The sequence below is a fragment of the Alligator sinensis genome, unplaced genomic scaffold, assembly GCF_000455745.1.
Source record: "Alligator sinensis unplaced genomic scaffold, ASM45574v1 scaffold264_1, whole genome shotgun sequence".
NCBI classification, from domain to species: Eukaryota; Metazoa; Chordata; order Crocodylia; family Alligatoridae; genus Alligator; species Alligator sinensis.
Genome location: NW_005841831.1, coordinates 2,321,598 through 2,337,817, shown reverse-complemented (window position 1 = coordinate 2,337,817; position 16,220 = coordinate 2,321,598). Strand labels below are relative to the sequence as shown.

The 16,220-nt window shown below is 47.4% G+C and overlaps 1 protein-coding gene across 2 annotated transcripts in view; it reads right to left on the bottom strand.

Annotated features, from left to right (window-relative positions):
- LOC102381353 (cytochrome P450 2H1-like) overlaps positions 1 to 583 on the bottom strand; it is a 26,347-nt gene extending 25,764 nt beyond the window's left edge. For both annotated transcript variants that reach the window (XM_006014786.3, XM_025214024.1), the window contains exon 1: positions 404 to 583. In XM_006014786.3, coding sequence (XP_006014848.1) covers positions 404 to 583 — 180 coding nt within the window. The remainder of the gene's footprint in view (positions 1 to 403) is intronic.
- Positions 584 to 16,220: the final 15,637 nt, after the last annotated feature.

Genomic DNA, 16,220 nt, shown 5'->3' with positions numbered 1-16,220 from the left:
GCCCAGCACTCTTCCCTGCCTATGCAGGGGGTTGGACTCGATGATCTATTGAGGTCCCTTCCGACCCTAACATCTATGAATCTATGAACCTGGAGAGGGTCCAGAGAAGGGCCACTCGTATGGTTAAGGGCTTGCAGGCCAAGCCCTATGAGGAGAGACTGGGGCACCTGGACCTCTTCAGCCTCCGCAAGAGAAGGTTGAGAGGTGACCTTGTGGTTACAAGAAATAATGGCCACAAGCTAGCAGAGAGCAGATTTAGACTAGACATTAGGAAGAACTTCTTCACAGTTCGAGTGGCCAAAGTCTGGAATGGGCTTCCAAGGGAGGTGGTGCTCTCCCCTACCCAGAGCTCTGTTTATGTCTACCTGCAACAAAGTGATTGATAAAGGGAACATGCTTTTACCTTCTCCATAGTTTGGGGTAAGTCCTTAATGCTCAGTTGCAGTGTGCTCCCTACAATAGGAAGTCGAATGGGACCAGGTGGCAGCTTCCTGTTGCTTGATATCATTCTCCATACTGAAAAAAAAAACAGACAAGAGATACAAACAGCCAGAAAACCAGTTGTGGTTCCCAGGAGTTCCATTTCAGAGAGCAGCAGTTGTTCAGGTTTCTAGCCTGGAGCTGATTTATAGCTAAGCATCAAAACGTTATATATTGTGTGGTGCCAGTGAGTTACCCAATAGCAGTTCCCAGTTCACTGGGTAAAAAAGTTTACTTATTAATCAGCAAAAATAACTGATAGCAAACTATGGCTGCACTCCTCTGAACTGTTATTTACAAAACTGCTGTAGTTACCTCTCCAATTTTTGTCCCTTTGTGTACTCATTGCCAAGAACCAATGTGGTCATGAAGGAAATCCCTCTAATGCCATCAAAACTTACATTAAATTATCAACCTCAGTGCAGTTTTTTTGATGCTGGGAGATCCTGGTGTCAAAAAAACCCACTGCTGAAAAAAAAGTGGTGTGGCGCAGCACACATGGCAGCAGTGTGCACCACGAGAAACCAGAGCCTGGCCAGCCATAGCCATGCTCTGGCCACCAGCCAGGCTCTGGGCAGCTGGATCATCATAGCTGCTGCCCCAGGAGGCCCCCAGGCCCCAGTTAAGCCTCCCCTACCCCATCAGAGACAATTTGCCCCACGCCAACCCCATGTGAAGGGGCATGCTCAGCAGCAAAAAGCAGTGGCACAAATTTGTGCTGCTGCTATTTTTGTCATGACAACAGTATGCCTCTGCATGTGGGAATGTGCCCAGAGTGTCCAGGGAGTGTGTTATACTGTAACATTGTGAATGAGGTCAGCATTCAGGTGGCAGAACAGGAGCAGAGCAGCCATAAAAGAAACAACAAACTGTTACTTCTGTACTATAAATAGTTTTATATAAGTTTCTGTAAAATAAAAAGAGTTGTTTCCACATTATAAACCTGCAACTACTTCACTCAGTTGGAGGCGTTATTCTTGAGTAAAGGGTAAAACAACAGCTCCACTGTTTCCATTTGTTGGATACAGTCTTCCAGCCAGGGCCACACTGATTTGCTACCTACTCTCTAATTGATGAAAATCATCCCTAGCTTGTTTGGTTGGGTGCATAGGCTATGCCTGTCATGCTGACATCTCCCCATCATTGTATTATCTCAGTTTTTTGGTGACAGGAGCATTGGTTGGAGAAAGGATATCACTAATCCTCTTCTCTTAATTTGACTCCTGGAAGTGATGTTCAAGGAGATTAAATAATTTGGCCCAGGTCACAAAGGATTGTGGGAGAAATGTACCCAGAATTCAGTCACTGTGTATTATTTTGACCAGAAGGCCAGCCTGTCTCTGAAAGTTTTTTTTTTGCTAATGAACTATACAAAGTTCAACAAACTGCCATATCTCCATGCACTTTCCAGACTGATAACATACCAACGTATTTCTAGAATTTAGCTGAAAAATCGCGAACAGTTTGAAGTAAATAAACTCAGGTCATAGCCTAATGGAAAAATCACTTTAAGAGGAAATAATATTTAGTACATTTTTTTATGTTTATATAGCATGGGTGAGTATCATGCCTGCTTTACAGATTGTGGAAGGTAAAGTCACTTGCCCAAGGCAGAGAGAGTATCACTATATCCGTTATTAAAAATATAGCCCGTTTTACTATGGTCCCAAACAGTATTAGTGGCACTGATTTACAGTTGCTGTAAAACAAATGACAAGTAAATCCATCACAATGGCTTCATGCTAATTTTATTAGGCCTATCGGCTGTCCTTTTACCACAGACCACAGAATACTACTGACACATGTGGTACCTAGCAAGCATAGAATAGCACTTTTTTCTCCTTTTGAAGGAGAGAACATGGTGGATTACACCAAGTGATTGGTTGGCCCAGTGGTTTCCTCATGTAGAACACCCCAGAGTTCCACAAGTATTCAAGGACACTTGAAGAACTGGAAAGATAAAGCTAATAAGACACAGAGCTTCATTATAAGGCAGGGTTGTCAAAGATGCAACTCATTTGACCCCAGCATCCTTTCCTGCCATGGCAGGGGGTCCGACTTGATCTGCTCAGGTCCCTTCCAACCCTACCAACTATGAAACTATGAAACTAACCCGCAGGATTCCTGGAAGGACCAGGAATCTGGGGACTGGGCAAGTGGGGGCAGGACTTACCACCAAAATCCAGGATATGGAGCCCTTTGGGAACACATTTTGGCAGCAGCAGGATGGTGATGGTGGTTGTGGGTGGGGTGAATGGCAGCTGTATTCATTCCCTGTGGAATTTGAATCCAAGACCTCTGGCCTTGTAAGCACACAGCATTCCTACAGGGCACTAGGCAATATTAAATGATAAACTGACTGTTGCAGAGCACTAAGGTGCCCTGCTCCTAAGGAGGAGAAACTGCTAGGGAAGGAACCCTAGTAGTGAGTGAATAAGGAGCCCAGCTGTGGGTTTCCGGGGCCACCAGGGAAGGTCAGCTGACCGGAAGGGGCAGGGCCTGGCCCTTATAAAGCCCAGGGGCTGAGGCCAGGCTAGGACTTCCCTGCCAGCTGCCAAAGAGGAAGGAGCTCTCTCACGGAAGGGAGGGAGTATTTCCTGGTAGGCTTGAGCATTGTTATGGCCAGGCGGCTTCTGTTTAAGTTATAGCCGATTGGCTTGTATTTTGTGTTGCCGTTTATGGCCAGTGGTTTGGGTGAGGCTATTAGGGATTGGAGGAGGCCTCATAGGGGACCTACAGTGGTGTGGGGGCCCCAGCGCCAGTGAGGGCGCAGCATCCTCGTAGGGGACCCACACTGGTCTGGGGGCCCCAGTGCCAGTGAGGGTGCAGCATCCTCATAGGGGACCCACACTGGTGTGGGGGCCCCAGTGCTAGTGAGGGCACAGCATCCTCATAGGGGACCCACAGTTGTGTGGGGGACCCAGCACCAGTGAGGCACAGTGTTGTGGGGGCCCCAGCACCAGTAAGGGCGCAGTATCCTCAGAGGGGACCCACAGCAGTGTGGGGACCTCAGCGCCAGTAAGGGCACTGCATACAGGGTGCATAGACCCCAGCCCCAGAGAGGGGCAGTTGAGAAGCCCTAGTGCAGGCGTGGTGAGCCCCGGAGAAGGGGGTAACAATGCGGTGAGCCCCGGAGAAGGGGGTAGCAATGCGGTGAGCCCAGAGAAGGGAACAGCAGCGCAGTGAACCCTGAGGACGGGCGAAGCATTGCGGTGAACCCTGGAGAAGGGGACAGTGTTACTAAGGAGGCCCCAAGAGAGAGGGCAGCCTTGCAGATGCGCCCCGAGAGAGAGGGCGGCCTTGCAGATGCACCCGGAGAGAGGGCAGCACTACAGAGAAGGCCCCAGAGGAGGGCGGCAATACTGAGGAGGGGCAGCATTGTGGAGAAGGCCCCAGAGAGAGGACGCGGAGAGAGACAGGGCCACCAAGGGCCCGAGCACCAGAGAGATTGTAGACCTCGGCAGAACAACGTCCATTCCAGCTGCAAGGCTTGGGGCATGGTATAAGGGGTGGTTGGAGCCATGCATAGCCCCTAAGGCTAGGGTGCCCTGGAAGCACCCATTTGGAGAGCGGGACCCACGAGGGGTTCGGGAGTCCACAGGGCAGAGACTACAGCAAGACATGCCCAAGAGGGCGGAAAAGGCAGCCTCCCTAACATATTTAACATCAAAGACGTGGCAGGCAAGAAATTGAGGATGCCCTTGGGCCAACTTGGCACGGGAAGGGGCCTTAAGGAGATCACGACCTTCCTGTAGGACCCTGCCTGTGACACTGACTGTAACCATGTCAACCAACTCTACTCATAAAGTGAAACAGATGACCTAAAATCTGCTAAAAAGGGATGTGGATAAGTTGACTAATAAATCCAGATAAGATGAGGACAACGTGATAACTTGGGCAAGGAACAAGAAGAACTGGTAAGTATTCTATTAGCAGCTGTGACTAATAAGATACATACATGCTTGGTAACTCAGTTTGTGGCCCGGTTAGATTTCAGGCACAGACAGCAGCCATAGTTGAGTGCACCCTTCACCCCCACCCTCCCATTTGGGGTGTGGAGTCCCCTGGGGCATTCCACATGCCCAGGGTTGCAGTGGATGATCAGTCTTATCCTAAAGGTCCTGCTTATTTGGGGAAAGGCCAAAAACTGGCCCCAGAGTCTTGTAAGTAAGCCCTAGTTGAGTCTCTGCTGTCAGGTTGCCTCTGCTGAAGAATGGAACAGCCAATCCTGAGCAGCTGCTACATACTACCCATAGGAATAGCTATAGTTTCTCTTGATGTGTGCACCTTCCCAGAGCAATCTTTGCCCTGAATACATGTCAAATAACTAAGTAAAAAAAAATAAACCCAATATTCAAAATGAGTTGGAAATATAGGCAGTCTTTGACTTACGGCGTTTCGACTTATGGCAATTTGCACTTTCGGCGCTCCACCATGTCCACCCATGTTATTACTTATGGCACTGGATCCTCGCACTTATGGCACTACAGGGAAATGTACAATGAGAAAAAGAGGGCAGCAAAACAAACATCCCTGGATCAGTTTCTCAAAAAACCATCAAGTGGCCCTAAGTCTCCCCAAAGAAGCCCTTCTGAATTCCAGGACCCTGATGAAGGTGTTCCTTCACCTTCTGATTAAATAAAATGTTATGTGATTAGTTACTGCATTGCCCCATTTAATCGATTTATATAAAGTACACTTTAGAAAGCTTTGTACTGTACATTGTATATCATTTATAGTTGATTAAATAGTTGATTTAAATATGGTGTTTATGGTCATTTCTATAAAAAGATGGGCATCAGGCCCTTGGTCAGGAATGTAACCTGCTATTATATCATTGCTTCTATGGGAAAATCAGAGTTGACTTTCATCGTTTTGACTTATAGCGCCCTTTCCAGTAGCATAACCCACTGTAAGTGCGAGGACTGCCTGTATAAGAAAACTTTATTAAGTAAAAAAGATAATTCCACTGAGGGTACATTTATAATATGGCCACAGGGATGTCTAAAGCTGATGTGGATATGCTCAAGCTATCTTGACACAGACTAGCCTGGGTTCCAATAACAACATGGCTGTGGTAGTGCAGAGCTCAGTAAAGGCTAAGTGCCCAAGTATTTACCCAGTTGCCAGGGCCAGATTAATGCACAGGCAAACTAGGCACATGCCTAGGGCCCTACGTGAAGAAAGGGCCCAGCTGTGCTTATTTTACATGTTATAATTATTGAGTGAAAAAAGTAGGGGCTCACAAGTTTGTTTGCCTAGGGTCCACTAAAGGGTTAATCCAGCCCTGTCAGCTTAACAGAAATTTTTACAGCCAGTGAGCTAACACTACCCAGGCTAGCTAGTTTAAAGATAGCTCAGGTGTGAGTAGATGAGCTGCCATCCCTGTAGTCACTACAGCGTACATATCCTGACTAGAAGTGAGAGAGGTGGATTCCCTGTTTCACCTGGTGCCACAGAAACTCCCCCCAACAAAAGCATTATCCAGTTACAAGCATCATGTTGTCAGAATGCATTCTCCTTGGCCTTATCAGACTGGGACACCACTGTTCTTGTGGAAGAAGTAACACTTTACACAAATTAGCTTCCTTTCATAGTAACCAAAAAACCCCAAACAAACAAACAAGAAAGAACTGAGCATATAACCATCTTCTGAAGAAGTTAAATTGATACCAGATTCTATCTGAGAACATTGCAGCATAATTATACCAGCACTTTTTGAGAACCAAATTACAGTTATTTTTGACATTCTACTTCATTTTAAATCCTAGCTCCTTAAAAAACCCAGGATTTTGCCTGTGATTAACCAGTTGATGATGGCCAGAATATTTCTCTGTTTTAATGAGTCGAGGCTCAGAAGCAGTCATAGGCCATATGTAGATGAAACAAAGGACATGGGTACACGGCACTTCAAAGAGGGTTAAATGCTTTTGCACTGCTTTAATGGTGTTGGTTTTTGCAGGTGCCAGTGGTGTATTGTGCAGTAATTCCAGCCACTGTAGCAAATTCAGTGGCATAATGTGCCTTAAATGACTTGGGGTGCAGCAAAGGAGTTTTAGTTTGTTGCCTTACAGCTACGGAGCAAAGCACTGGGCTCCGTGCAGCTCAGGGGAACCAAGGAGCCACAATGTTTTTGAAGAAAAAGGAGAAACAGGAAGCATCCATGGACAGCTTTAAGTGGCAATTAAAAGATCTGGAGAAGTACCACAGAAAGCTGAGCCAAGAGGCAAGAAACTGGCAGGGAAAATATATTCAAACTCAGCAGCTTTTGGCATCAGTGCAAGAGGAACTTGCTAGCTTTCAGGCCCTGGTAGAAGAGCTAATGCCAATGTACTACTCTCACAGGAATGAACTAATTGTCATGAGGGACAAGTGCCACAAGAGGTGGAACTTGTGTGCCACACAACAGAGGCCAACAAAGTTGGCATCATGGACCACCTTAACCATATTGCCCCATTGTCAGTGACCATGAACTTGCGGGTGAACTCCCCCTGCCCAACAAGCCACCCTCGCACCAAGCCGTTCATGGCCTCCATGATCTCTGTTGCCATGTGGTACTCATCCATCACCTTGGCTTGAAGGAGAGCCCACCGACGGCCTGATTGGTTGCATCAGTGCCCTATGAGGGAGAGGTATACATGATCTCCACCCCAGCTGCTCCAGATCTCTGAGGTGAAGTGCAAGGTTACCTGGGGCCCTGCCATACACAGCTCCTTCCTCAAATACTCCCTGCATGCCTCATACAGGGAGGGCACCATCGTTTTGCTGAAGGTGATGCATGCGGGCACTTGGTAGAATGGAGCCATGAGTGCCACGAGCTACCTGAACCCTGGCCGCTCAACCAAGAAGGGCTGGCCATCCACAGCAAGTATTTCCCCAATGATCTGGGTGATCTCGCTTGCCTTTGCAACACGCCCCGCTTTATGTCTGCCTTTCCCCCACTGTTCCAGGGTGGCCTGCCTCTGCTTTGTGGGGGTGGGGAATTTGGAGTGAGAGTGGAACTTATTTTTGGGAATGCTCCCACTAGTGCCAGGCTGGGGACAAACAAGGGCAAGGGGGTGATGCCTGCAGAGATGTATCAGCATCCCCATAGTGTTCTTTAGACCTGTTCAAATAGGAAACTGTTTGATTTTGATTCAGATTCAGATGATTCAGAGGTCAGTGATTCAATTCAGAGATTCAGATTACTCTTCTGAATTGATTCGGCCAAATCGCCTTCAGAAGATTCGGCGCCATTATGGAGAGATTCGGCCATAGAGTATAATGGGGAATCAATGAAATAGCTATAATTTTGACATTTGTTGGATGATTCAGATAAACCTTGCAGAAATGGTAGCTCCTTCTGTGGCAATGAAGTCTGCCAAGTTTCAAGGAGATAGGTGCAGGGGGTTTCTGGGGCCCTGCACTTCTGGCTGCCGACAGGCAAAACTCATGACATGGGTGCTTGTGGGACTGACCGTGTCTGTGTTAGGGCACACGGGGGTGGGAGGAGGAACTGCAGGCCTGCTGCTAGGACCTGATGTGGCCACAAAGCCTTCCAGCTTTCAAGGAGATAGGTGCAGGGGGTTTCTGGGGCCCTGCACTTCTGGCTGCCGACAGGCAAAACTCATGACATGGGTGCTTGTGGGACTGACCGTGTCTGTGTTAGGGCACACGGGGGTGGGAGGAGGAACTGCAGGCCTGCTGCTAGGACCTGATGTGGCCACAAAGCCTTCCAGCTTTCAAGGAGATAGGTGCAGGGGGTTTCTGGGGCCCTGCACTTCTGGCTGCCGACAGGCAAAACTCATGACATGGGTGCTTGTGCAACTGAGTTAGGGCACAGGAGGGTGAAAACTGCAGGCTTGCTTCTAGGCTCTGCTGCAGCCATGAAGTCTGCCAACTTTCAAGGAGATAAGTGCAGGGGGTTCTGGCTTCTGGGACCCTGCTCCTCTGGCTGCCAGCAGGGAAAACTCATGACATGGGTGGGTGACAATGTGTGTGTGTTAAGGTGCGCCCCCCTGGTGCTGGAGCCTCTACACAACACGGTAGTGTGCCCCAATGAGATCTCCTTGTCCCCTACAGCCTCAGCTCGGCCCACCACTTCACATGACAACAGGTAAAATAACTTAGTCACTGACTGAGCACTAGCACAGTAACACCAGCAGCATCTCAGGTAGCCAAACTATCACAGAGCCCTTCTTTCCTCTCAAGTAGGAGCTGCTTCTTCTCTAGCTTGTGTATTAAGGTGCATCCTCACTGTGTGAGTGTGTGTGTGTGTGTGTGTGTATTTGTGTTAAGGTGCACCCTCATTGGGGTCTCTATACAACACAGTAGTGTGCCCCAATGAAGTCTCCTCATCCCGGTCCAGTACTTTAAATGGCAACAGATAAGACAATCTGGTTGTGGACCTAAAATAATATATCTCCTTCTTCTAGGACTCTGACTTCTGTGTTGTATGTGTTAATCTCAGTCTGACTCTCTATCTTATTTCTTCTTCTGTGTTGTCTTTAGTCTGTATGTAAAATACCTATAACTAATAATATTAATAACTAATAACTATATACAATCTCTTCTTCTTCTATGCATATCTGACTTCTTCTATGATCTGTGTGAGTGTATGTAATGTGTGCTTCCCTGTGCAATGATGGATCACACTGCCATGGAAAATACTGAGCTTTCTTTTTTAAAAGTTTGCAAAAAACAAAAGAGAACAAATATAAATTGAAATAAATGAACTGGATAAGTATTAAGTAGAGAGATTCTAAGCTGAGCTAAGCTAAACTAAGCTCAGCTATATCCTATCCAATCCTTTTTAAGAACAAAAAGGAGCAGGTGACCGACTAGGAAGCAAGCCAGGCAGTCCACTACCTTTCTGATGGTGTTGCTCACTCAGAACCAGCTCACAAAAGGCACAGCAAACCTGCAGACAGAAGCTTTTATGCTGTTTCTATGTCCCTCCCCCCAGACATGGTGATTGGAAGGGCAATCAGAGAGAACTCACACTCCCTGGCCAGCTAGAGATGTCAGTCCTTCCCCACTGGCTCCCCCTCCCTCTTCTAAGTTTGTTTCCCCAGAAAGACCGCCTTCCAAATCGCCAAATCTCTTGAAAATCTTTTCCGAATCAATTTGGAGGCTCCAAATTAATTTGGAAAGTTTTAAGCTTCTAGCGATTTGATTTGGATTCGGAGATTTGGCCTCCAAATCAGGACAAATCTTCTCCAAATCGAATTGCAAACTGAAGCTTTGCACAGCCCTACTCAGAAGCCATCTCTCACAGAAGGATGACATCAAGGAAGAAATCCAGCAAGTGCAGCCTTCAGACACCCAAGGAAATGGGTGTTTGAAGATTGTGACATCAGATTCAAAACCAAGCTCATGATTTATCAATAGGGACCACTGTAATTCAGGCTTCGGGGGAAGGCCAAAATTTAATATTTCCCCTAAAGCCCCAGTACAATAGGGGAATGTGCTAGTGTCAGTGACCCTGTCATGAGAGGACCCCAGGAGCATAGGGGTGTGCAGAATGGACCGTATTCGATTCAGATTTGGCTTGAATCAGGGACAGTGATTTGATTAATTGATTTGAATCGCTGTTTCCGATTTGATTTGGCCAAATCTGAATCTGAAGATTCAATGTTGATTCAGAGAATCAGTGATTCGGACATAGACAAAGCTTTAAATGTTTTTTCTACATGCCTCAAGGTACTAGGCATGGCTCATGAATGCTGTGATGCTGGGGCAGATGGAGCATCCCACAGGAGTGCAGCCCCCCCTCGCGTGTTCAGTGGCAAACCTGGAATTGGACCAGGAGTACTTCCGGTCCACTTCTGGGTCCACTGGGGAGCACAGCGTGGGGGGACCTCCAGCAGCCTCCTGGCTCAGCAATTGGCCATGGGGTGAACCTGGGTGCCCCTTCAGACCCAAGGGCCACCAGTCACTGAGTTGGAGGGGCAAAGGGCAGCGGGCCCTGTGCGATCCCGGCAGACCCGGAAGTGAGCCGAAAGTGCTTCTGGTCCACTTCCGGGTCTGCTGCCGACTACGCTGGGGAGCCCCCCACAATCCTGTGGGATGCTCCATCCGCCTCAGCATCACAGTGTTGACGAGCCACCTGGTACTTTGAGGTATGTAGAAAAAACATTTAAAGCTGTTTCTATGTCTGAATACCCAAATCTTTCTGAATTTCTCCAAATCGATTTGGAGGGTTCCAGTTTGATTTGGAGAGATTAAAGGGTGTCTTGATTTGATTTGGATTCAGAGATGTAGCCACTGAATCGAGCCGTATCTCCACCACATCGAATCAGGGACCAAAGCTTCGTACAGCCCTACAGGAGGGGCTGGGAGCTGTGCATAGAGAGAGGTGGAAAACTCAGTAAGGGCAGGAGACATCTACTACTTACTGGCAGGTGTGGAGGTGCCAGTGAAGGAGCAATGTGAGCTATTCCAGCCCCGTTTTAGGAGCACATGCTCCCTGCATGTCAGCAGACACACGGTGACTGATGTCATAAGTGCACACCTGTAACCAACCAGCACTGGGTGGAAGCAGGATAGAATGGAGGAAGCTTCGGGAGCTCCACAGCTCCTGGGACCCAGTAGCTCTGGAGCAGACAGGGGATGCATCTGAATCCCCAGACTGAGGGCCCAGAGGGGCTTTCAGTTCCAGTGATGTCAGACACAGCAGAATGTGTTTACTCACAGACCCCAGCACACTGACCTAGAGGGTGAGGGGCATGTGAGATAAATGGTCTCAGCAACCTGGGGACCCGGGCACTGTGAAGATATTATTTGAGTTCTTTTGCTTTGGGTATGTGGTGCCACTGATAGTGACATTGAACCGGTGAATTAATTAAGAACCAACTGCTGAAACTTCCTTAGCCTGATGAAGGGTTTTTGAACTCGAAAGCTTGCTTAATAACTATTCTCCAACTATTTGGGTTGGTCTAATAAAAGATATCAAATTCACCCAAGGAACCTTGTCTGCCTTAAGAACTATAGGGCATTTTTCAACGTGCAGGTGCTACAGCGCGGCGCACACATTTGTATAAATGATGAAATTCACATCAATGTGCAGAAAATAGCAGCAGCTCACTTTTGAACTAAAACACATCAAAGGTGTTCAAAAGTTCACCGATACCATTTTCTGCACGCTGACGCACATTTTCCCATTTATACAAATGCATGTGAGACAGCACCATGCACATCAGCTCGCATGCAGAGCTGACTTGTTTAATTGAGTCTGTTCTGAGACACTGGATTTCTGGTGCATCAGAGCAGACAAAAGTATGTGTATAAATGCCCATAGTGATTAGCGTGCCCAGGAATTGATTAGCGGCTGAGGTGGTGATTTGCCTATTTATGTATGAATTAATTGGAACCTGAAACTTGAGTTATAGACACCAGAATTAATTGGGGCAGTAATTTGATTTCCAAAACCCAGGAATCAGCTAAGGGATATGCTAACTGTAGACTGACCTCAAAGCCCCTGAATTGACTTTGACTCAAGACTTAAGTTACTGTAGATTGAATAAGGGATATGCTGAACTAGAAAACCCATGACCTAATCAGCTGCTATGATCCAATTGGACTTTGAGTAAATTGATAGAGAGAATCACCAAATCCAAAGGCTCTGTGTGGATTAAGGACTGTATTGCCACATTTCACTTTGCAGTTGTCTTGGGAACCTGGCCCCTTACATCTCAAGTTCTGGGCCAATAATACTGGCCAGTTTTGGTTGGCATGTGGGTGGGGTGAAGGGGAGGAGGAGTCCCAAAGACATCCTCAGCATGAGTCTGCCCACAGGGATTGATATCAACATTCTAGGACCCTCCCTATCTTTTTATTAAAAGATCAAGGTGTAACAGATGAGACAAAGGAAGCACTCCATGAGCACACTGTGAGCAGGACACACTACAGCTCACATCCTGCTTAGACAGGCAAAGTTCTCCCGAGCCCTAAGAGAACACCTGTTTTGACAACACGGCGCACACCCAGAAAACTGTACTTGGCTGGAAATGTCCTGAAACTGCAGAGGAGAGGGAGGGTTGGGAAAAAGTTTTAAAAAAGCAACTTCCCTGAAGCATGGAAAAGAAAGGCAGCAGAGCCCTGGAAACACTGTGGAAGCCCCACATGTTTCCAGGGGCAGCCTAATATAGGTTGTACAACCAATCAGGTTATTTGATTCCACACTTCACAGGAGTTTAAAAGCCCTGCCCTGAGCAGAGCAGATATGTACCCCCTGCCCTAGGGATTGCAGGCATAGGCATGATAAGTTGTCAGGCAGCCATGATCCCTACCTTACTGTACAGAGCTGAGATGTGGACAACATACAGGAGACACCTCAAGTTGCTGGAGAAACACCATCAATGCTGCCTTCAGAAGATCCTTTGAATCCTGTGGGAAGACAAATGCACCAACATTAGCACCATCTTGCAAGCAGTACCACAAACATTGAGGTGATGTTCATTTGACATCAACTTCAGTGGGCCAGCCATATCATCCAGACGTCTGACTCCAGACTTCCAAAGCAAGTTTTTATTCTCCCAGCTCAGTCAACGTGTACACTCAAGAAGAGGGCAGAGAAAGCACTTCAAGGATGTCCCCAAAGCCAACTTGAAAAAAATGTAACATCAACGCATGGGAGGCTATCACCCAGGACCATCCCAAATGGAAGAAGAGTTTGCTGCAAGGATCTCAACACTTTGAAGTCTTATGACAACAGGAGACAGAAAAACAGGAGTGGTAGAAACAGTGTGTCATAGAACAAATCAAGAATCCAGAGCCACCCACAAAGAAACACACGCCCAAGTTGCAATAGAACACACAATAGAACATGTCACAAGAAACAATGGACACAAGCTAGCGGAGGGTAGTTTCAGGCTAGACATTATGAGGCCCTATTTCACTGTCAGGGCAGCTAGAACCTGGAACCAACTTCCAAAAGAAGTGGTGCTGGATCCTACTCTGGCGGTCTTTAAAAAAAGGCTGGATGAACATCTGGCCGGGGTCGTTTGACCCCAGTACTCTTTCCTGCCACGGCAGGGGGTCAGACTAGATGATCTCCTCGGGTCCCTTCCGACCCTACCAACTATGAAACGTTGATCCCAGATTTGCTTTGTCAGTCATCTTTGGATGCAAAGATAAGATGATCATGGAAGACAATCATCCTGGACTGCAAAGGATTGTCAATGATTAAAGTGTCATAAATTATTAGGACAGAAGAGACCTCTGTCACAAAAACTCCACTCAGCAAAGCAGTTGTAAGTATCGCATCATTAACATATTCCATTGGATGGTCAGACTCCATGGACTGACTATTGGTAGAAGCTTTGCACAAACTAATATTGTCACTGTTAGAAATATACCACAAATGAACCAAACACAAAACCAGTGTACACAGGGGATAGAATCCCACCTGCACCTGTCTGAGAACCTGTCTAGGTTTTGGGTATGAAGTACCCTTCCTCAAGTCTCTGAAAAAAAAAGCAGCTTGGGCTATACAACAGATAGAACAAAGCCTGTGCAAACTCCAGTGTAAATAAAAACAGGCTATAAGAGGCATTATTGGGTAGCTAACAGACAGGAGAAATGCAGTAGACAGGATAAGCTAAGAAGGGGAAGTGAAACTGCAAGCCCATTCCAGAGGGTCATTTTCCTCTGTGGAGTACAGAGAGATTAGTAGGGATCAACTAGATCAGCGGTGCTCAACCATTTTTCCTAGTGGGCTGGTTTGGCAGTATTTAGTTCTTCTACGAGCTGGATCCAGTCGGAACCCTCCAGCTGCATGGAAGGAGGAAGGAGGTAGGCCAGTCCCAACACAGCCCAGCAGGAGAAAGAAGCTTAACCTGCCCCATGGAGAGCAAGGATATGTGGTTCACCCCTGCTGGGGAGAGGGAGAGGCAGGGAAAGGGGGTAATGGTGAAACCCCAACCTGGTCCCACAGGGAGGGAAGGGAGCATGGCCTGGCATTGATCCAGAAGTGGGGAGAGTGGCCCAACCCAGCCTGGACCAGCTGCAAAGGGCTTGGGGTTTGGGAATCTGGTAGGGAGCAGGGTGGCTGTATTATTGGCCACTCCTTCCTCCCCCCGCCCCCAACCCGGTCGCCAAATTTCCTGATCTGTAGGAAGTCCTGTGGGCCAGATGTGATGGCATTTGTTGCACTGGATGAGATGTACCATATTCTGGGATAGACAGGTGTAGGATCTGTGATTCTAATAGTTTCATTTTTGAGGCATGTTGATTGTTGGGCCAGAGGGATGAGTTGCCAGTTTTTGTTAAGGCAAATTGGATCCCATTTTGTGTCTGCTGATCAGTGGGGAGTTTAGTCCTTTTCAGGTATTTGTACCCAAAATTATATTTCAAGTACTGTAATTGTTGGTGATCCTTCTCATGAGTTCAAGTGTGGGTGACAACCAAGGATATAAGGAAGGGGAGAGGGGGCCATTGTTTTGCATTGTAGTAGGCTATTGTAGGATATTTGGGTGACTGTGTCAAAGATACAAACTACAGATATTTCTCTGCTGAAGTGTCCTTGCTGGGTAAAGACAGTTTGCAGTTGGGCATGGTTGTGTCACGAGATTTCTTTCCATGTTTCATTCCAAGAAATTCTGGATGGCTGGATAACCCTCTCCTAATGAATTCAGAAGCAAAAGGGATCAAACACTTTTATAAACCTGGAAGGTGACAATGATTTTCACATTCCTTAACAAGGAAAGACACAACTGGTAAAATTGTTGCAGAGTTCTGATGGTGCCTGTTGCCAAAGGAAAAAGCAATGCGAGTGATGTGCAACTAGGAGAATGTTGTTACTCTTTGTTTTTTTTAATCTTGCAAAATATGGAGCATTATGGGAATAGAAGCATCTTGTTTATGATTATTTAATCTACATTTGATAGGACAAGATTGCACATAAATTAGGTAAGAGCATCCAGAGCAGAGGGTGAGTCCCTGGGGAGTACACATACTGGTAAATCAATATTAGAAAATTGAAATGAACAGAAATATCTGAAAACTCCCTGCTTGTTCTGCATATTATGAGAGACAAATAATCCAGACAGGGGTTTTTACTCATTGGAACTTATATTGTAGTTGCTTCAGAACAATATTCACTTCTTAATCAGAATATCCGTTTAGGCCAGGGGTGGGCAAAATACAGCCCAGAGGCCATATTTGGCCTACCAGGCCATTCTATTTGGCCCACAGGGCCCCTAAAAAATGTAGAAAATGAATATTTCTAGGCCCCTGGCTGCCTGTCAAAGATGACAGGAGCCAGGGGCAGTAGGACCCAGGGGAAGCCACAGCAAGACTCTGCAACAGCAAGGCCCACCCAGCCAGAAGCCCCTGCTTAGCAAAGGTTTCTTGCCTGGGACCGTGGGGCTGTTCATTTCTCCCTGCTCCAGAGCGGAAATTTAGATAAGAAGAGGGGGTGGGGGGCTGTGGGAAGGCAGGGGAGGACTGTGAGTGACCACCACAGTCCTCAGGGCTGGGCCAGCTCCTGCTGAGTCCAGTGGTCTTGCCACACAACTGGGAGCCACATGGTGCAGAGTGGCTGGCAGATGGACAGGAAAGTGGGGAAAGTGGTGGAGGGGGGGGAGTGGAAGCAAGCGGACATGCAGGAGCACAGGGCCTGCCCCAGTGTCCCAGGGCCAGTGCCAGTGGGGCCCAGAGCAGGACAGCAGGAGCACAGGGCGCAGGCTGGCAGGGGCTTATGGAGCCAGTCTGGACTGCGCCAGCAGGGAGAGAGGGAAGCTGGCCCGGCTCCCAAGAGC